We start from the raw sequence: 14,868 nt of genomic DNA on the forward strand, positions 1-14,868 counted from the left end.
CTGTTATTGTTTTCCCTTGTACTACCTCAATGTACTTGTGTTTGGAATGATTTGCCGGGGAAGTGGGTGAGGCAGGTACAACAGTATCATTTAAGAAACACTTGGATAGGTACATGGAGGGGCGGGGCTTGGAGGGATATGGGCCGAACGCAGGAAATTGGGACTAGCTGGGTGGGCACCGTGGTCGGCATGGACTGGTTGGGCCGAAGGGCCTGTATCCGTGCTGCATTGCTCTGTGACTCTATGATCTGTATGGATGGCAGGCAAAACAAAGTGTTTCACTGTACATGTGACAATAATAAACCAATTCCCCAACAATGAGGGCAGCAGACATCAGGAGGGTTTAAACGCCTCAGGGTGATAGTCACAGAGGGAAAATGAGGATCAAGGATCAATCAAAAACTGCAGAACTATGGAGAGAGAGAGAAGTCCTTTGCTTGGTTTATTGTTTGTAAAGCAAAAGAAAACTGCAGCTGATTTGAATCTGAAATAAAAACAGAAAATGCTGGAAGTGTTCAGCAGGTCAGGCAGCGTCTGTGGAGAGAGAAACCAGGTTAATGCTTCAGGTTCATTGGAGCTTTATTATTATTTTAATTGGGTAAGTAATGCTCTAGTTAATATGCTGACTGATATGTCACATGTACATCGAAACACGCAGTGAAATGCATCTTTTGCGTAGAGTGTTCTGGGGGCAGCCTGCAAGTGTCACCATGTTTCCAGCACCAACATAGCACGCCCACAACTTCCTAACCTGTACATCTTTGGAATGTGGGAGGAAACCGGAGCACCCAGAGGAAACCCATGCAGACACGGGGAGAACGTACAAACTCCTTACAGACAGCGGCCGGAATTGAACCTGGGTCGCTGGCGCTGTAATAGCGTTACGCTAACTGCTATGAGTATTCCTTGAATATACAGCCCATTTCAGAATTAAATGCGAGTCGTTTCTTTAGATTTACATTAACCCTGAAATTCTTTCCTTTTCAGGGGCAGTTCTGTGATCACTGTTTGTCCGATGATGCGTACAAAGCTCACGCGATCAGCAATGCCATCGACGGCACCGAGCGCTGGTGGCAGAGTCCACCTCTCTCCCGTGGACTCCACTACAATCAAGTCAACGTCACCCTCAACTTCGGTCAGGTCAGTACTTGATTCCCAGGAGATGGTCATCCATCCTTGGCTGACACATTTGTTGTTCTTTTTCTGGACATACCGCTTCAGGGAGGCTTAGGGTGGGTGCGGACGGAAGTACTGGAGCACTGTGTGCAGTCCTGGTCTCCTCAGTCTATGTAGGAAGGGGGTGGTTGCACTGGAGAGGGTGCAGAGGAGAATCACCAGGGTGCTGCCTGGGATGGAGTGTTCCAGTTACGAGGAGAGACCGGAGAGGCTGGGTCTGTTCTCCCTGGAGTGGAGGGGGCTGATGAGATGTCCAGAATTATGAATGGCACAGATAGGGCAGATAGCTGGAAACTTTTCCCTATTGAAAAAGAGTCTAAAGCTAGAGGGCAAAGGGGTAGGAGGTTTTGAGGGGATCTGAGGAAGAACTCTTCTACCCAGAGGGTGTTTGGAATTTGGAACGCATTCCCTGAGGGGCAGTGGAGGCAGAGACTCTCGTGAGAAGTATCTGGACGAGCACTTGAATCTTCAAGACGTAGGAAGCTATGGACCAAGTGGTGATAGGTGGGATCAGAGTAGATGCGTACTTAATGGTCGGCATGGACACGGTGGGCCGAAGGGCCTGATTCTGCGCTGTAGGACCCTATCGCTCTGTGATACGATGAATCAACGATATTTGCTGGAGTGGTCTCAGCAACAAGAGGCTTTGGTTGTGCAGAGACGGGAGAGGCTGTGGTTGTTCTCAGAGCCGGCAAGGTTAAGGGCAGGTCTAAAATCTGTGTTGCTCAAAGTAATGAGGGGGATGTCCACAGAACAAGCAACAAGAACTTGTTCCCAGCGGCAGGAGGGTCTGTTAACAGATGGAAGGGAATTCTCACACCCCCTAGGAGTGCATGATGAGCACTGTCTGCACTCGGACTTGTGGTGATCTGGGACATGAGACTGGAAGGGTGGTGGACGCAGATTCAAGAGGGAATTGGATAAATGTTTGGAAAGGAGAAAATTAGGAAGAAGAGCAGCAGACGGGTGTAAATGGAGACGAGACGGCAGATGCCGGAATCTGGAGCAACAAACAATCTGCTGGAGGGACTCAACAAGTTGAGTAGCATCTGTGGGAGGAAGGAACTGTTGACCTTTCAAACCAAATCATCAACAGTTCCTTTCCCCGCCACAGATGTAGTGGTTAGTGTAACACTATTACAGCACCAGCGACCCGGGTTCAATTCCCGCTGCTGTCTGTAAGGAGTTTGTACGTTCTACCCGTGTCTGCGTGGGTTTCCTCCGGGTGCTCCGGTTTCCTCCCACATTCCAAAGACGTACGGGTTAGGAGCTGTGGGCGTGCTATGTTGGCGCCGGAAGCGCGGCGACACTTGCGGGCTGCCCCCAGAACATTCCCAGTAGCGCAAAAAGATGCATTTCACTGTGTGTTTCGATGTACATGTGACTAATGCATAAATATCTTGTGCTGCTTGACCTGCTGAGTTCTTCTAGCAGATTGTTTGCCAGTCTAACTGGAGATGTAATTTACAGAGCTGGTATGGGCTCAATGGGTGGATTGTCTTGGTTTGTGGTTCGGTGACTGTGGTGAGCAAGCAGGACTGACTCACTCCAACACACGTACATGTCGCTCAGTAAAACCTTAAATTCCTGCTTGCTGACCATTTCCTGCTTTTGCTTCATTTGCTGGAACTTTGAATGTTTAAGTAATTAATTTACTCCAAAGTATTTAAACGTTCAATGTTCCAGCAAATGAAGCAAAAGCAGTTAAACATGAATTCAAAACAAATGATAAAAATTAAAAGTAAAACTTGAAATTTTATCTGAAACAAATGGCTAATTATTTAAGGGTTTAATTGGAGTGTGAAGTTGGTGGTAGATTTGTGTTAGATAAAGAATGAAATGCACTCTTCTTAACTTTTTGATTCTCCTGTCACCAATCTGCACACAAGGGGTCATTTACCGTGACCCTTTAACCTACAAATCCGCACACCTTTGGGATGTGGGAGGAGACCAGAGCACCCGGGGGAAACCCACACAGTCACAGGGGGAATGTGCAAACTCCACGCACAGACAGCGTCCGAGGTCAGCATCGAACATGGGTCACGGGAGCTGTGAGGCAGCAGTACTGCCTGTTGCTTCTTTGAAAGCTTTTCTACTCTAGAACATGATATGAATCAGAAGTAGGAGCTGGCCATTCACCCCACTATGCTTGCTTTTCCATTCGATAAAATCACAGCCAAGCTTTCACCTCAGTGCCATTTTCCTGCACCAAGCCAATCTCCTTTGATTCCCTCAGTGTTCAAAACTCTGTTGACCCCTGTCTTGAACAAGCCTCCTGAGCAGATGCTACCATGGAGTCACCACCCTCTGGGTGAAGAAACTTCTCCCCATCTCAGTCCTAAATAACTGACCCGACACACAAAGCGCTGGAGGAACTCAGTGGGTTGGGCAGCATCTGTGGAGGGAAGTGGACAGTCGACGTTTCGGGTCAGGACCCTTCATCTGGACTGGAGATAGTCGGTATAAGAAGGTGGGGGGAAGGGATGGAGCAAGAGCTGGGTCAAGGTGGATCCAGGTGAGGGGGGGTGATAGGTAGGTGAGGGAGGGGGAGAGTGGGAATGATGTCAGGAGCCGGGAGGTGATGGGTGGAGGTGGCAAAGGGCTGAAGAAGATGGAGTCTGATAGGAGAGGACAGTGGACCATGGAACAAAGGGGAGGAGGGGAACTGGAGGGAGGAATGAGTGGGTGACGGGCAGATCGAGAGGGCAGGGGAGGGGAAGAGTGATGGGGCCGATGGGATAAGGGGAAAAATGGGGACAGAGGGGAGTGGTTACTGGAAGTTAGGGAAATCGATGTTCATGGCATCAGGTTGGAGACTCCCGTGGCAGAACATGATGTGCTATTCCTCTAGTCTGCTTGTAGCTCCAACTTGGCAGTAGAGGAGGCTGTGGACAGACATGTCGGTGTGGGAATGGGAACTGGAATTAAAATGGCTTGTGTCCATAGGTTTAAGGTGCTGGGGAGTAGGTATAGAGGAGATGTCAGGGGTAAGTTTTTTACTCAGAGAGTGGTGAGTGTGTGGAACGGGCTGCCGGCAACGGTGGTGGAGGGGGATATCATAGGGTCTTTTAAGAGACTGTTGGATAGGTACATGGAGCTGAGAAAAATAGAGGGCTATGGGTAGTCCTAGTAATTTCTAAGGTAGGGACATGTTCGGCACAGCTTTGTGGGCCAAAGGGCCTGAATTGTGCTGTAGGTTTTCTATGTTTCTGACTGACCCCTTATTCTGAGACTGCGAATCCTGGTTCTAGACACCCCAGCCAGGGGAAACACTATCCCCACATCCACCCTGTTAATCATTGTAAAAGTTTTGTATGCTTCAGTTGGAACATCTCCCATTCATCTACACTCCAGAGAACTTATGTTTTTAGGCATTGTTTATACACCATTACAACTGTTGGTTTTGCTGCTTCTTAAAATCCACTCACTGCACAAACAATCTTTTATCTCTGATTGTTTTCTTTAAAAATACTGTACAATTATGAGAACACAGACAACTATTCATATCTTATTGAATTATTTTGAGACCATTTGTTCATAAATATTCCAGTAGACTTAACAACTAAGATTAAGTGCGTCAGTAATCTCTCAATTCAGTTCATGTTAATGTTGACAGTAAAAATATTATCTTTGAGTTGAGATTCGTCACAGTGGATGATGTGTTTTTATGTTGAGGGGCTGGTTGGCTATAACTTGATTGATGCCAAGACAATTTGATTGTTTAGAAAATGTAATATTTCTCCCAGACTCAGAAATCAGCCTGAGACCATCAGCCTGAGACCATCAGCCTGAGACCATCAGCCTGAGACCATCACGCTCTCTCCATCTTTTATCTCTGACCATAGATCCTGGAATATATATCACTTCCCAGATCCATTTCAGTCTTTCCCACAGGAACAGCCCCTCATATTCCCCCTGGGCAGTCTACATCCCGACGGCACGGACACTGAATTCTCCAACTTCAGGGAACCTGCTCCCCCTCTGTCCCTTTCCTCTCTCCTCCTGATCTCCCCAGTTCCTCCGACACCCCCCCCACCCCCACCCCCATCACCCTGTTTCCTCCCCCTCCCCCACCCTCTCCATCTGCCCACCGCCCACACACCCTTCCCACTGGGTCCCCTCCCCCCCACTGTTCCCATCTGCCCTCCCCACCTCCACGCTCCACCTTCCTCTCCTATCAGATCCCACCATCTGCAGCCCTCTGTCACCCCCACCTCTCACCTCCCAGCCTCTGTCGCTGCTCCCACTCCCCCCTCCCCCATCTGCCCATCACCCCTCCCCACCTGGATCCACCCATCACCTGCCAGCTCTTGCCCCTCCCCTCCCCTCGCCTCTTTATACTGGCCATCTCTCCTCAATCTTTCAGTCCTGATGAAGGGTCTCAACCTGAAATGTCGACTGTTCGTTTCTTTCGATAGATGCTGCCTGACCCGCTGAGTTTCTCCAGTATTGTAGTCAGAGTCTTAGAGTCATACAGCATGGAAACAGGCCCTTCGACCCAACTGGTCCATGCCGACCAAGATGCTCCATCCAAGCTAGTCCCATTTGCTAGCGTTTGGCCCATAGCCTTCTAAACCTTTCCAATCCATGGACCTGTCCAACTGTCTCTTAAAAGTTGTTATTGTACCTGCCTCAACCACTTCCTCTGGCAGCTCATCCCATATATGTACCATCCTGTCCAAAAAAAGTTGCCCCTCAAGTTTCTATTAAATTTCTCCTCTCTCACCTTAAACCTATGCCCTCTAGTTCTTGATTCCCTGGGAAAAAGACTGAGTGCATTCAGCCTATCTGTGCCCCTCATGATTTTATACCCTGTGTGTTGTCCCGTTGTACCTCTGCAGTCAGAAGACACTTCATCACACGAAGGGCAGTCAGGAACTCCCTCACCCAAGGTGCTGCAGAGTCTGAGGGGATTCAATCAGAAATGTCAAGACTGAGATTGGTGGATTTTTATTAGTTTGGCAATGGAACAGGAGATAGGGAGCAACCTTGACAAACTGAATGTCAGACAGAGACACAAGAAATCCTGCAGATTAAGATTAAGATTTCTTCATTAGTGAAATGCATCTTTTTGCATTGAGTGTTCTGGGGGCAGCCTGCAAGTGTCGCCACACTTCCGGCACCAACATAGCATGCCCACAACTTCCTAACCCATATGTCTTTGGAATGTGGGAGGAGACCAGAGCACCCGGAGGAAACCCACACAGACACAGGGAGAATGTACAAACTCTTTACAGACAGCGGTGGGAATTGAACCTGGGTCGCTGGCGCTGTATTAGTGTTACGCTAACCGCTACACTATCGTGCCTGCCAATACCGATGCTCGAATCTGGAGCAGTACAGAAAAAATGTGCAGATGCTGGAATCTGGAGCCTTTCCGGTCCTGATGAAGGGTCTCGGCCCAAAACATTGACTGTTTATTTCCCTTCATGGATGCTGCCTGACCTGCTGAGTTCCTCCAGCACTTTTTGTGTGTTGAAACTGAATGTTAGAACAGGCTTAACAGGCTGAATGGCCTCCTTCAGTTCCTTTGTGAACCGTCACTTCTTGGAAAGTGAAATGGAGTCAAATTCTCACTACCTGCACCGCAGCGAGAGCGGGGACAAAAGGAAGCCTGGTGCATTATCTATCTCACTAAATATTTCCTAAGATGCATGATTCTCTAGATTTCAGAAAGCGGTACAATAGATGTTCTTATCAGACCTTGGACGATGCTGCAAACCATGGAGGAGATTTATTAAATGTTACAGATAAGCAATAGCCCCAGACAATACAAGCACTTAACAGAAGTTCAGCTTCGCTCCTTTCAAGACCAAAGTGATCTGAGGCCCCCTGAACCAGCCTGGTTAATGAAGGAGCCAAGAATTGGCAGCTCATGTTTCTTTGAGCATTGATAAGGGGTAGATGGAATGTACAGTACATGATGTAGTGTCGACTTATTTGAGTCTCTACCAATAACAAACAAAACCAAGTACGTACCTCCCTCACCGTTGAACATCTGCAGAATGTGCACCCCTGGCCATTCTCTCTCCTCCCCCCTCCCATTGGGCAGAAGATACAAAAGCCTGAAAGCACGTACCACCAGGCTCAAGGACAGCTTCTATCCCGCTGTTATCAGACTCTTGAACAGACCTCTCATACACTAAAAGATGAACTCTTGATCTCCCAGTCTACCTCGTTATGACCTTGCACCTTACTGTCTGCCTGCACTGCACTTTCTCTGTAACTGTAACACTTTATTTTGCATTCTGTTATTGTTTTTAGTACCTTGATGTATTTATGTATGGGATTGGAATTAGTTTATTATTGTCACATGTACCAAGGTACAGTGAAAAACTTGTCTTGCATACCGTTCATACAGATCAATTCATCACATCAGTACATTGAGGTAGTACAAGGGAAAACAATAACAGAATGCAGAATAAAGTGTTACAGTTACAGAGAAAGTGCAGTGCAGGCAGACAATGGTGCAAGGTCATAACAAGGTAGATTGTGAAGTCAAGAGTCCATCTTATTGTACTAGGAAACTATTCAATAGTCTTATAACAACCGGATAGAAGCTGTCCTTGAGCCTGGTGGTACGTGCTTTCAGGCTTTTGTATCTTCTGCCCGATGGGAGGGGGGAGAAGAGAGAATGTCCAGGTGGGTGGGGTCTTTGATTATGTTTGCTGCTTAACTGAGGCAGCGGGAATGATCTGTCTGGTTGGCACGCAAATAAAAGTTTTTCACTGTATCTCGGTACACATGACAATAATAAACCAATTATGAGCCAAATGTTCTTGATCTGGGAATGTACAAATTGTCACTTGACTTTCCAAGTCTCCCCCCACTCTCTCAGTAACCTTCTCCAGGCCTGGACCCTGGTGAGGTCACTGCCCTCCTCCAGTCCTCTTCCACTGTACACCCCAGACCCAACAAGTCAGCCAGCATCCGTGGAGGAAGGAACAGATGTAACACTTCATAGAACGTAGAACAGGAATGGGCTATTTGGCCCACCATGTCCATGCCAACCGTGATACCAAATTAAACCTAATGCTGTCTTCCTGCACACCATCCGTATCCCTCTATTCCCTGCCTGCTCCTGTGCCTGACAAAATGCCCCTACAACACCGCTATCCTCTCTGCTTCCAGCTCGTTCCAGACACCCACCACTCTCTGTGTAAAAAAAAAATACTTATCCCACACATCTGCTTTAAACTTTCCCCCTCTCACCTTAAATACATGTCCTCTAATGTTAGACATTTCTATCCTGGGGAAAGATTCTGACTGCCTACTCAATCTGTGCCTCTCATGATTTTATATATTTCTATCAGGTCTAAAGAAGCCAGAAAAGAACTCAAGAAGGGAATTAGGAAAGCCAGGAGGGGCCATGAAAAGTTCTTGGCAAGTAGGATTAAAGAGAATCCTAAGGAATTCTATACATACATCAAAAGCAAGAGGATGACTAGGGAGAGGGTAGGATCACTCAAGGATAAAGGAGGGAACATGTACTGGGAAGCGGAGGATGTGGGTGAGGTCCTTTGTGTACTTTGCGTCGGTATTTACCAAGGGGAAGGACGTGGAGGATAGGAAGGTCGTGCTAATATGCTAGGGCATTTCGAGATAAAGGAGGAGGTAGTTTCAGGTCTCAAAGAGCATTAAGGTGGATAAATCCACAGGGCCTGATGGGATATACCCCAGGTTATTGAGAGAGGCAAGAGATGAGATTGCTGGGGCCTTGACCAATATCTTCGTGTCCTCTCTAGCCACAGGCGAGGTCCCAGAGGGCTGGTGAGTAGCTAATGTTGTCCCATTATTCAAGAAGGGAACAGGGATAATCCTGGTAACTATAGACCAGTGAGTCTCACGTTAGTGGTAGGGAAGTTACTGGAGAGGATTCTGAGGGATAGAATTTATGAGCATTTGGAAATAGCCTGATTAGGGACAGTCAGTGTGGCTTTGTGCAGGGCAAGTCTTGCCTTACTAACTTGATTGAGTTTTTTGATGAGGTGACGAGGGTGATTGATGAAGGTAGAGCTGTGGAAGTTGTCTACGTGGATTTTAGTAAGGTGTTTGTCAAGGTCCCTCATGGGAGGCTCATCCAGAAGATTAAGATGCATGGGATTCACGGTGAATTGGCTGTTTGGATTCAGAACTGGCTTGCCCGTAGAAGGCAGAGGGTAGTGGTTGAGGGGACTTATTCTAGCTGGAGGTCTGTGACTAGTGGTGTTCCTCAGGGATCTGTACTGGGACCTCTGCTGTTTGTGATGTTTATAAATGACCTGGATGAAAATGTACATGGGTGGGTTAGTAAATTAGCAGATGATACGAAGATTGGTAGTGTTGTAGATAGCATAGTAGACTGGCAAAGCAGACAGCGGGATATAGATCAGTTGCACATATGGGTGGAGAAATGGCAGCTGGAACTCAACCCGTCCAAATGTGAAGTGTTGCACCTTGGGAGATCAAATGAAAAGAGACAGTAAACTGTTAATGGCAAGACCCTTAAGTGTTGATGAGCAGAGGGAGGTCGTTCAGCCCATCATGTTTGTTCTGATCAAGAAAGAGCTTCCAGCCTGATCCGACCCTCCAGTCCTGGGTCTGTAGCCCTGCAAGTCATGGCCCTTCCACATTCCAGTACTGTGGCAATGAGGGGCGGGGGGGGGTTTGTGCCTCTCCCACCCTTTCAGACCCCCACCCCCCAACCCACTGGGGTAAGGATATTGAACATAGAACACAGAACAGTGCAGCACAGGATCAGGCCTTTCGGCCCACAATGTCTGTGCTGAACACGATGCCAAATTAAACTAAGTCCCTTCTGCCTGCACATGATCCACATCCCTCCAATCCCTGCATACTCATGTATCTATCTAAAAGCCTCTTAAATGCCAATGTTGTATCTGCCTCCACCCCCACCCCTGCAGCCCATTCCAGGCACCCACCACTCTCTGTGTAAAAAAAAACCTGCCCCGCACATCTCCTGTAAACTTTCCCCCCTCACCTTAAATGAATGGCCTCTAGTATTTGACATTTGCATCCTGGGAAAAACACTCTGATCGTCTACTCTATCTGTGCCTCTCATAATCTTATAAACCTCTATCAGGTCTCCCCTCAGCCTCTGACGCTCCAGAGAAAACAACTGTAGTTTGTCCAACCTCTCCTTATAGCTCACACCCTCTAATCCAGGCAGTATCCTGGTAAACCTCATTCTGCACTCTTTCTAAAGATTCTCGCTTTCCCTCTGATCCCAGCACCAATGATTTTAAATCTCTGTCTCTTGGATTTTACCCTCCTTACTAAGGGACAGAGGTCCTTCCTATTTGCTCTGTCCCTTAGTAAGGGGGTAAAAACTGAGCCCTTCATAAATGCACACAGCTCTGCCTCTTCTACTTCAATCTTTCCTCACCGGCACAATTTTCCAGTTTTTCCTCAAATCTCCTCTGTATCTTCACCAGTACAATCGCATCTTTTCTTTAATGTGGGGACCAGAGGTATACACTATGTAAGCTGTGATCTAATTAAGATATTTATTTATTCGTCACATGTAGATCAAAACATACCGTGAAATGTGTCTTTTTGTGTTACTGAGAGTGTTCTGGGGGCAGCCCGCAAGTGTCGCCACGCTTCCGGCACCAACATAGCATGCCCGCAACTTCCTAACCCGTACGTCTTTAGAATGTGGGAGGAAACCGGAGCACCCGGAGGAAACCCACGCAGACACGGGGAGAACGTACAAGCTCCTTACAGACAGCAGCCGGAATTGAACCCAGGTCGCTGGCGCTGTAATAGCGTTATGCTAACAATTAGTTGCCTATGTCTGTACTGCTGTTTTGATGCAGTGCTCTCCCAGATTCAGTACGGAATCTGAGGGAGTGCTGCAAAGAGGTGCAGTGAGAAGTTTAAACACCCCTCTTCCCTTCAAGGTGGCTATAAATGAAACCATTCCAAAGGTAGCAAGGGAACATTCCCCCCAGTCCCCTGTGACCAATAAATATCCCTTGGAGAGTGGCTTAAATTGAACATCGCCTTCTGTGGGATCTTGCTGTACCCAAACTGGGTTTCCTATGCTGACCAAAGTACTTCATTGACTGTAAATCATTTTGAGACATCCTGAAACTGTGCAAGATAAATAAGCAATTTAGTGCAAGTCTTTCTGTGGATATATCTGTGCAAAATGATCTTGGTAACTGTTTGGAAAGTGCAGTAGTTTAAGAGTTTATCAAGATGGAGAAAGACTGCAGAAGATCGAGGTACAGAGGGATAGATCTGCTGAGAGCAGGTTGCAGAGATCTTGTACATGAATTGCAAAATGTTAACAGGCAGGTGCAATAAGTGGTCAGGAAGGCAAATGGTATATTGGCCTTTATTGTAAGAGGTTGGGAGTTTAGAAGCAGGGCAGTAGTGTTGCAGTTGGTGAGGTCACACCTGGAGTACTGTGCACTCTTCCGGTGCAGTTAAACTGCGTTCAAGGCAGTCCAAAAGAGATTCACCAGGCTAATTCTGGGGGTGAGAGGGTTTCCTAACACGAGCGGCTAAATAAATTAGATCTGTGTTCTTTGGGGTTCAGAAGAAGGAGGGGTGATCTCAGGAGAGAAGTTCAAGATCCTGAGTGGCCATGAGATGGTAGATGTCGAGATGTTTCCACCAGTGGGAGAGCTGAAGGAGGGGACTTACTAACACGATTAGGGGCAGTCATTTCAATCTGAGGTGCGTAGGAACTTCTCCTCGCAGAGGCTGGTGAATCTCTGGAATTCTTGACCCCGGAAGGCTGAAGAGTCTGGAGCATTGGGGGTAGTTAAGGAGGAAGTAGAGACATTTTTGAAAGATCGTGCAGTTGAGGACCATGGCGAACTGGCACACAAGAGGAGATCAGCCATGATCATATTGAATGGTGGGGCAGGGTTGAGGGGCTGAGTGGCCTCCTCCTCCTCCTAATTTCTGATGTTCTTATGTTTAGAAGTTCCTTCCTGTCTTAAACTATGGTAGTATTCTCTTCCACTGGGTAAAGATTAATTGCAGAGTTCTGAGCACATTAATTGGTGTAATTAGCAGGTTGTGCAGGCAAAGATTTGAAACAAGTGCTTACAAATGACAAATTTCTCTCCCACTGCACTGATTTGGGGAACAGTTGGAGTTAAACTGCCAAACCTTCTCTTCCCTTCACCTTCGGAGTGTAAATGCCGGAGAACTCTGTACCTTGGCATCACCCCAGTGACAATGGGTGATTACATCTGTCATTTTTCAAAGTCACAAACTCCCCAGTCAGACATTCAGCTCTCAACCAAATTCTGTCATTAACGCTAGAAAATTGGTTTTGTTTCCATATTTCATCAAAATAATAACACATTAGAATCAATTAAAACGCCGTTGTAGCGGTTGCTACCGCGGAATAAAACAAGACTCTACTCGGAGGATTGCCAAACAGAACTGGTTTATTTTCCCGCCTTGCGTGGGCCCTTTAAGGGAGAATGTTCCCACCCAAAACAACCGGTAATGACGTAAGTCCTGCGTCATCAGGACTTTCCCACGCGCGGGTTCTCCCCATCGCTCGGAAAGACGAGGCCCGCCGCCATCTTGGGCCTCGTTGCTCCGACACCGCGCGACCCGACTGCCGAGCCGGTTCGCCCAACTAGACGGTGAGTCGCCACACAACCCCCCCCAGAACCGGCGATACAGTCCCCAAGGTCCGTGGGCTGTGCCAGCTGCCGCTTAGGGGGGGCGGCCTCTGCGTCGCGGCGTGGCAACCTCGACAGGCTGTTGCAGATCCAAATGGGCTGGTTTGAGGTGGTCCGCCGTGAAAACCTGTTCCTTGCCTCCAATGTCCAAAATAAAAGTGGATCCGTTATTCCCTATGACTCGGAACGGTCCCTCATATGGTCGTTGCAATGGCGCCCGAAGTGTGCCCCTGCGAACGAAAACAAACTTACAGTCCCGTAATTCCTTGGGCTTGCAGGATGGGGCTTGACCGTGCCGTGAGGTGGGAATCGGGGCCAAGTCGCCAAACTTCTCGCGCAGTCTTTGTAGAACTGCTGGGGGTTGTTCCCCTTGGTCCCGAAGGGCAGGTATGAAATCCCCGGGGACAACTAGTGGCGCCCCGTATATAAGCTCAGCTGATGAAGTGTGGAGGTCTTCTTTGGGGGCAGTGCGTATGCCGAGCAGGACCCAAGGCAGCTCGTCAACCCAGTTAGGACCCTTCAGGCGGGCCATCAAGGCCGATTTCAGATGGCGGTGAAAACGTTCCACCAACCCGTTTGATTGAGGATGGTAGGCCGTGGTGGTGTGCAACTGCGTCCCTAGCAGGTTCGCTAATGCAGCCCAGAGACTGGAAGTGAATTGGGTGCCTCTGTCTGAAGTGATGTGGGCCGGAACGCCAAAACGTGAGACCCAAGTTGTGAGCAGCGCCCGGGTGCAGGAATCAGTGGTGATGTCAGTCAGGGGGGTTGCCTCAGGCCACCTCGTGAACCAGTCCATGATGGTAAGGAGGTACCGGGCTCCTCTTGAAACCGGCAGAGGGCCCACGAGGTCGACGTGTATGTGGTCGAACCTCCTACGGGTAGGCTCGAACTGCTGTGGTGGGACCTTGGTGTGTCGCTGGATTTTTGACGTCTGGCAGTGCGGACAAGTCCTGGCCCACTCACTGACCTGTTTGCGCAGGCCATGCCAGACAAACTTGCTGGCGACCAGTCGGACAGTAGATCTGATGGACGGGTGCGCCAACCCATGTACCGAGTCAAAAATGCGTCTCCGCCAGGCTGCAGGGACTATAGGGCGGGGCTGACCAGTCGCAACGTCACAAAGTAGGGTCCGCTGACCTGGACCAACCAAGAAATCTCGGAGCTGCAGACCCGAGACTGCGGTTCTGTAGCTGGGCAGTTCGTCATCGGCTTGCTGTGCGTCAGCTAGGGCCGTGTAGTCGACACCCAAGGATAGGTTGTGGATGGTTGGTCTGGAAAGTGTATCAGCAACGACATTATCCTTTCCGGAGACATGTTGGATGTCAGTTGTGAACTCGGAAATGTAGGATAAATGTCTCTGCTGACGAGCTGACCAGGGATCGGAGACTTTGGAGAAGGCAAAGGACAGAGGCTTATGATCGGTGAAAGTGGTGAAAGGCCTGCCTTCTAGAAAGTATCGGAAATGCCGGACCGCCAGATACAGCGCTAGAAGTTCCCGATCAAAAGCGCTGTACTTCAGTTCGGGCGGTCTAAGGTGCTTGCTGAAAAATGCCAAGGGTTGCCAGCGGCCTTCGAGTAGCTGTTCCAGTACCCCACCCACCGCGGTGTTGGACGCGTCTACCGTGAGGACAGTCGGGACGTCAGTCCTGGGGTGTACCAGCATCGTGGCATCTGCCAGGGCGTCTTTGGCCTTAACGAAAGCAGCCGCAGCCTCGTCAGTCCAGGTGATGTCCTTGCCCTTACCAGCCAGCAGCAAGAACAGAGGGCGCATGATACGGGCTGCTGCGGGGATGAAACGATGGTAAAAGTTGACCATCCCAAGGAATTCCTGTAGGCCTTTGACTGTGTCGGGGCGGGCAAAATGGCGGATAGCATCCACCTTGGCGGGTAGGGGTGTTGCCCCGTCGCCGGTGATTTTGTGGCTGAGGAAATCGATAGAGTCAAGTCCGAATTGGCACTTGGACGGGTTGATCGTGAGGCCGAAATCGCGGAGGCGGGAATACAGCTGGCGGAGGTGGGAAAGGTGTTCCTGGCGGTT

The 14,868-nt window shown here is 48.8% G+C and overlaps 1 protein-coding gene across 1 annotated transcript in view; it reads left to right on the forward strand.

Moving 5' to 3' along the window:
• Window positions 1-14,868, forward strand: part of LOC127574426 (laminin subunit alpha-3-like) — a 304,580-nt gene that overhangs the window by 12,099 nt on the left and 277,613 nt on the right. Inside the window, 1 exon segment of the mRNA XM_052023432.1 lies at window positions 988-1,140. Within this exon segment, the coding sequence (XP_051879392.1) occupies window positions 988-1,140 (153 nt within the window).

Source organism: Pristis pectinata, chromosome 9, assembly GCF_009764475.1.
Source record: "Pristis pectinata isolate sPriPec2 chromosome 9, sPriPec2.1.pri, whole genome shotgun sequence".
NCBI classification, from domain to species: Eukaryota; Metazoa; Chordata; class Chondrichthyes; order Rhinopristiformes; family Pristidae; genus Pristis; species Pristis pectinata.